The 6549-nt window shown below is 31.9% G+C and overlaps 1 protein-coding gene across 1 annotated transcript; it reads right to left on the bottom strand.

The window, feature by feature from the left end:
- Positions 1-1307: 1307 nt before the first annotated feature.
- Positions 1308-2313, bottom strand: LOC145116401 (small ribosomal subunit protein uS19x). The gene is made up of 4 exons (XM_079052746.1): positions 2194-2313; positions 1965-2113; positions 1816-1873; positions 1308-1732 (listed from the first exon to the last, which is right to left on the bottom strand). Exons 1-4 carry the CDS (start codon positions 2194-2196, stop codon positions 1484-1486), a joined length of 459 nt encoding a protein of 152 aa, XP_078908872.1. The 5' UTR covers positions 2197-2313; the 3' UTR covers positions 1308-1483.
- Positions 2314-6549: the final 4236 nt, after the last annotated feature.

Here is a 6549-nt window from a genome sequence, read left to right as displayed (position 1 = left end):
TTAGCAAGAGTTTCAACCCGTTTAATCAAACAGGTTGACATAAGCCAACATGAAATATAAACATGTGACATTTTGAATTTCACCTAAAAATAACTCAATTGGTTTGTATTTTCCAATTTTTATTATTTCTAATATTACAATATTTGAGTGTAGGTGGGTGGGTGTGATAGTTGTATGGAGATGTGAGTTATGAATGAGCTTTTAAACCGGAAAACTGGACCAGACCAGTTGAAACTAATAACTGGTATTTGATATGTGATTCTCATTTCCTCCAATTCATCATTTTTGGTTTAAACTAATAAATGGTATTTGATATGTGATTCTCATTTCCTCCAATTCATCATTTTTGGTTTTTTGTTATTTCATTTCGGGTCAATTCCAATACCAAACACCTTCTTAGATAGAACACTTCCTAATAAATGAAACCTTACTCGGTTGGAACCGGTTAGCAGCTATTTCTCAGTTTTCAATTCACTCTTTATTGGTTTTTGGTTATTGCGGATCCAGTCTAGTTTAGGACCGGTTTACATTCCTAGATTTAGTGGGGTGAATGTGTAGCCGTGTGGGGGTGTGTTTTGGGGTAGGAGGGTTTGTAGTTCATAAATTGTTTAGAATTGAAAAAATATGTAAAACATCAATTATCAATTTTTCATGTTATACGTAATTTAAGAACTTAATTGAGACTTCTGTTTTCTAAACAAATATTTATAAAAAGATAGAGCTAAACATGTTTTCTAACATTGTACTTTAGTTAGAAAATGTTTTTTAAAATTTAAAAAGTCTTCCACCATCAAAACATACCCTTGATTTCTCATTTTTAAGCATGCACCATAATTATTAACAATTGTCCCCCCATTTGATTATCCTTTAACACATGGACAACTCTCTTTTACATATGTTTAGTTCAAGCATATCAAGATTTTAGTTGTTCTCATTTTTTTGAGGAGTATTTTCATACAATAGAGTTTAAAATTTATTTATCTTCTACATCAATGTCGATTTTACATCAACCTAATGGAATTTTTGTATTATAATGCATCTTTTTCAGTAAGCTCAAGACTAATATCACTGTGAATAATTACAATGCATGTCTTGCACTAACTTCACTAAGCAAATAATGAATTTAAACCTTCTTTGAAAAGATAAATTATATTTATTTGAAAAGATAAAATTAACGAATATGTCTTGAAGAACATGGTGTTGTTCTTTGCAACAGATGGCATTGTCATAGCACAAATCTATATACGCCTACCAATAAAACCACAAAATGAAATCTAAAATCACCTATAAAATAGCACAAATCAAAATCAACGACCAAAGCATTCAAACTTAAATTTAAACGTCATAAATGATACCTCAAATTCATTCAAAAAGTAGATGATGATGATGATGATCCTAGATGCAACATTTGGTTTAAAAGGTCTAAATACATCATAACAAAAATCAAATTACTAAGGTGATGTAAAGAAACCAACTTACTGCTTCATTTCAATGGAATAAACCTGGAAGAGTGTGTAGCACCAATACCGGGTCTTCCATGCTTAACTGGCTTGTATGAAATTGAAAACTCAGCCAGGTAATGACCAATCATCTCCGGCTTAATTTCAATCTGATTGAATGTCTTCCCGTTGTAAACTCCGACAACGCTTCCGATCATCTCTGGTACAATGATCATGTTCCTCAGGTGAGTCTTGACCAACTCAGGCTTCTCACCAGCTGGCGCCTCCCGTTTCTGTTCACAATTCAGATTCGAATGTTCGCCATTAACATCTATCAACAAAAGCCCTAAAATTGATGTCAATGAACAGAACTTACAGCTTTGCGAAGCTTCTTGATCAAAGCCATCGGCTTCCTCTTCAAACCTCTCTGAAACCTATCAGAACGCGAAAAATAATAAACAAAATGGATCGTAATTGGAGTAAAAAGGAATATTGTGGATTAAAATACGAAGAGTGGATATGCACCTTCTGCGAGCACGAGCAGTGAAGAGCTTGACAAGCTCATCGGTAGACATGTCAAGGAGAGCGTCGAGATCAACTCCCCTGAAACTGAACTTCTTGAACGTCCTCTTCTTAGGCACTCCGGCAGCCGCGACATCAACCTCCACCTCCGCCTACAAACAGCAAAATATTTCATTACAGAATTGTAGAAAAGCATTAGTAAATCTAACGAGATGATCAGAACATAGAATACCATTGTTGATTGCTGCTGAGAACACTAATCTGCAAGGCGCGGCTAGGGTTTGCGAGAGGGATGATCTGAATTGATGCTTGGTATATAAGGGTAAGGGTTGAGGCCTATTTTTGATACGAAATGTAGACAAGCTTTGGTGTATTTGGGCTTCTGTCCACTATCATTGGCCCATCTTTTATACAACATAATAACATTTATCCTTCGAAATTTCTAAAAAAATTATATTCTTCGTTTAAAAAAAACCTACAAAAATAAATAAATTGTCTTTTGTAAAACATTTATCATATATATACTTTTCTTAAACTACAAATATTATATTTGTCTAGTTTAATTTGTTAATATCATATATATACATATACGCTTCATAAATCTTCAAAATATATATTTATCAAAATCTTTTTTACAATGTTTTTAATAGTTTATAAGAGTTTGCAAAAATTGGTCCAACACAAACCTAAGCCAAAATTAGTGGGTTGGGTTGAGATTTTCAACCTATTTAAGTTAAATTGGTCAATCTGTCTAACTCATTTAATTAAATATGTTCGATTGGATAAAAAATATACCGATTTAACTTTAATTTATAATTAATTTAATAATTATTTGAATATTATCACGTATTAATCAAAGTATTAGTTTCAAAATTATAATGTTCTGTTAATATTTATGTTTTATAAAAATTCAATCCTAATTCTCATCTTTTTTTTAACGACGATAATATTAGTCACTCTCCAAAATCACTATGAAATTAAATATTTTTAATGTTATTTGAACATCTTGTTTCTATTTATGAACTGAGATTGTGATTTTGTTATACTTATGAAAAGTTTTATTTATACTGGTAAAAAATCTCGGGCATCGCACTGGATCAGTTTTTTTTATTTTTTATTTTTTGTTAGTTGTGGAAACATCATGAAAAAAAAAGCTAGAAGTCATAGGAAGGTCTTATTTTTAGAGGGCAGTTAATAAGGGACTAAAAGTGTAAAAGTTTGGAAAGTGGTGTGGCAAAATGAAAGTCAACAAAAGTTTACTAAATGACTAAAAGCGTAAAAGTTTGAAAAGTAGTGTGGCAAAATGAAGGTCTAACAAAAATTTAGTATTCCTAGCTTGGTCATGCTTTAATATATATATATATATATATATATATATATATATATATATATATATATATATAATAATGTGAAACTAATTGAAGCGATATAATATTTAATTAATTAATTTGACTTTTAATAGGTTAACCAAAGTTTAACTCGTTTATTAAATAAGTTGGGTTGGTTGGAAATATCAACTCATTTAAATAAGCATGTTAGGTTGGGTTGGAAATATCAACCCATTTAAATAAACAAGTTGGGTTGGGTTGAAATTTTCAACCCAATTATTAAATGGGTGGAGCCCGAACTCAACTCATGTCAACTCATTATTAGCTCTACTTTATAATTATTTTTATATATTAGAATTCTCATAATAATTAAAATATTTAACCATATTATTCCTACATCTATAATAATTGAACGTCTACTTTTAAATTATTGAAATGTCGCCCTCTTGACCAAGCCACACCTGACGGTGGGTAACACGGAGGACGGTCACCCATGGTCCATGTTTCTAAAGGGGCCCAAAATCCTAAAGTATATGGTATAATTATATGGAAAAAACTAACTTATCGAAAAATGTTATGAGAAATAATTTTCTTTAAATTGGTTGTTTTTATAATGTTTTGATCATATTTGTGTTTTTTAATATTAATAGTGAATTTTATAAAGATGTATCTATTTTCGAATTAATTTTATTATATTTATAACTTTGGGGGCCTATTTTTTTCTTTTCACCCTGGGTCCACTATATCTTTAGAGCGGCCCTGCTCTTGACAAACAAAAAGTTTCGTCTTCAGCCACCTATATGGAATGTATGCATTGATTGTTTAGTTTTTTATTGTTTTTTATTATTGTCATGTCCGAAATTGAGTATATTCTAGATATTATCATTAATATTTTAATGTTTAAGTAGGTCATATACGATATTTTGATATTTAAGAATGACATATATGATATTTTGATGTTTGAGAATGACATATAGGATATTTTGAAATTTTATGAGGAGTAAGTATGATATGTAGAAATTAAATTTGGAAAACATGATATTTTAATGTTTAATAAGAGGATATACAAAATTATCCCTTTTTTGTCCCTAACTGTTTTACGTTATATTGATGGTTTTTGTAGTTTTTATTTCTTGTGTGGTAGGTCTTTTACTCCTATAAAAATATACTTATACCCTTTTAATTTAATTTAGACTTTAATTTTGTAATTTATTGGTAATTTTAATTAGAAAATTAAAACAAAACAATCCCCACTCCCCTCTCATCTCTAATGGACCTCTAAAACACCATTTTATAAGCAGATTTTACTCCAATCGACCTTCAAAAGTCACACCATTTTTGTGTTGGCTTATTTTTAACATCAAACGTAACATCCAAAAGTAGTGATAAAATTTATTTATTTTTAAAAATCATAAATCCATACATCATGTGTCTCAAAATCAGTCACAATATAATGTATCAAAATAATCAGAGTGAGATAGTCATAAATGCAAAATCATGAGGGGGATGTTGTACGATCACATCAGGTTCTTCCCTTTCAAACTGGAAGTACCTGAAAATTGTTAAACCATAAAATTGTAAGCAAAAAGCTTAGAGAGTTCCCCCAAAATATCACACACCATACATACAAGTGACATGAGCTACCTCCAAGGTCTTTTCCCTGAAATGTCATGGGCTACCCCCATGGACTTTCCTTGAAACGCCATATGCTACCCCCATGGTCTTTCATACAAGTGTCACGGGCTACCCCTAGGGTCTTACAAGCAAGTATCACAAAGACAACTAGCATTCTACATAATACAATACAGTGGGTCGGCATTGGTGCCTTCGACCCATGAGTACAGTGAGAAGACTCACCTATCAGACGATAATCAACTGCTACCACGCTTACTTCCACGAAAATAGATGATATACACCACCTATACAGCTACACAAGGTAAACTCTTAGCTTTATCTCCAAAACTAGGAGTTTGACCAAAAGTCAACGGTCAAAGTTGAGTTCAGTTGACTTGTCATGTCGTGGTCATCCTTGACCGTGTTGTGGCCTACAAATGACAAAACAGACACTAAATCCCTAGTCGCCAAGTCGTGGTAGATCATTGTCACACCCCCAAACCAGAACGGCGGAAACGTCTGGGGGCGGATGACTTCATGTACTGTATCATAACAATTGAATAATAGTAATCAAAGCATCACAACCATTGTATTGAATAGTTAATAAGTTACATTGTACTCAAAAACATCGTTTACATGATATCAAATGTATATGACAAAAATATATAACGAGATGCAACGACGTCCCATCCACCAAGAACTCTTGTGGTTACCTGTTTTATTGATTTCGTGAGAATACAAGTGATTTTGAAAAGTGTCAACAATTAAGTTGGTGAGTTCATAAGCGTTTTGTATAAGAAGGATTTGCAACTGTTTTGAGTAAAATGATAGTGTATACTTCCAAAAAATCCAATATTTTCTTTGTAAATGAGTTTTAGTCTTAAACATTCCAAGACCGAAATGTACAAGTATTTTCCATACTTAAAACAGTAATATGTAGTTTTATTCGTATATAAAACCATTTGAATGCATGTTTCCATAAATATAAACTGTAATGTACTGGAAAATTGTGTAAGGTAGTTTTATCTAAGTAAAACCATCTGAAGATATGTTGACCCGTAAATCAAATGTTTTGTCGATACTCTATGTGAGTTATTATAACCATACTAATGTGACTGGTTGCCCGAACGATACGCTTCGGACGTCGGAACTGTTACGACATTTATCAGCCCAGACCTGCCGGTCTAACTGTAGCTAACAGTTTAGGTGTGGGTTGTCAATCTCGTATAGATCTATACACAAGTGTCACACTCTCCCTACAAGAGACTCGGGTTATAATGCAGGTCTTAGTATGTGTACTCTGGTGGGTACGGTGAAGCCTAACTGTCTCACAACTAGTATCAATCGATTTACGTGAACTGAGAACTCCTTATTCTTGTAAATGGAATAATTATACCTTTAAATAATTATTTATTTTTTCTGTAATGATAGCGTAGTTTTGTGACTCCCAGACTATACCAATTATAGTTTATCATGTTTGTTGTTCAAGAACATTTATATATTCACTTATATAAATACATAGTAATCATCTTGTTTAGTTTCAACATGTAAGATCAAACTTCATATTTTTGGGTTGTAACCCACAAAATAGTGAAAGAACTAGAGTGTACTCCTGTTTGTTAGAAAACTATATTTTGGTAAAAAAA

This window comes from Lactuca virosa, chromosome 5 (genome assembly GCF_052849685.1).
Source record: "Lactuca virosa cultivar CGN04683 chromosome 5, Lactuca_virosa_CGN04683_v6, whole genome shotgun sequence".
NCBI classification, from domain to species: Eukaryota; Viridiplantae; Streptophyta; class Magnoliopsida; order Asterales; family Asteraceae; genus Lactuca; species Lactuca virosa.
The sequence above is the reverse complement of the archived record's forward strand: the minus strand, read 5'-3'. Positions and strand labels throughout refer to the sequence as shown.

Coding starts and splice junctions, on each gene's coding strand:
- LOC145116401 (XM_079052746.1), bottom strand. Junction 1,874..1,964: donor ACTGCTCGTGCTCGCAGAAG/GTGCATATCCAC, acceptor GCGTTCTGATAG/GTTTCAGAGAGGTTTGAAGA. Junction 1,733..1,815: donor TCAAGAAGCTTCGCAAAGCT/GTAAGTTCTGTT, acceptor AATTGTGAACAG/AAACGGGAGGCGCCAGCTGG.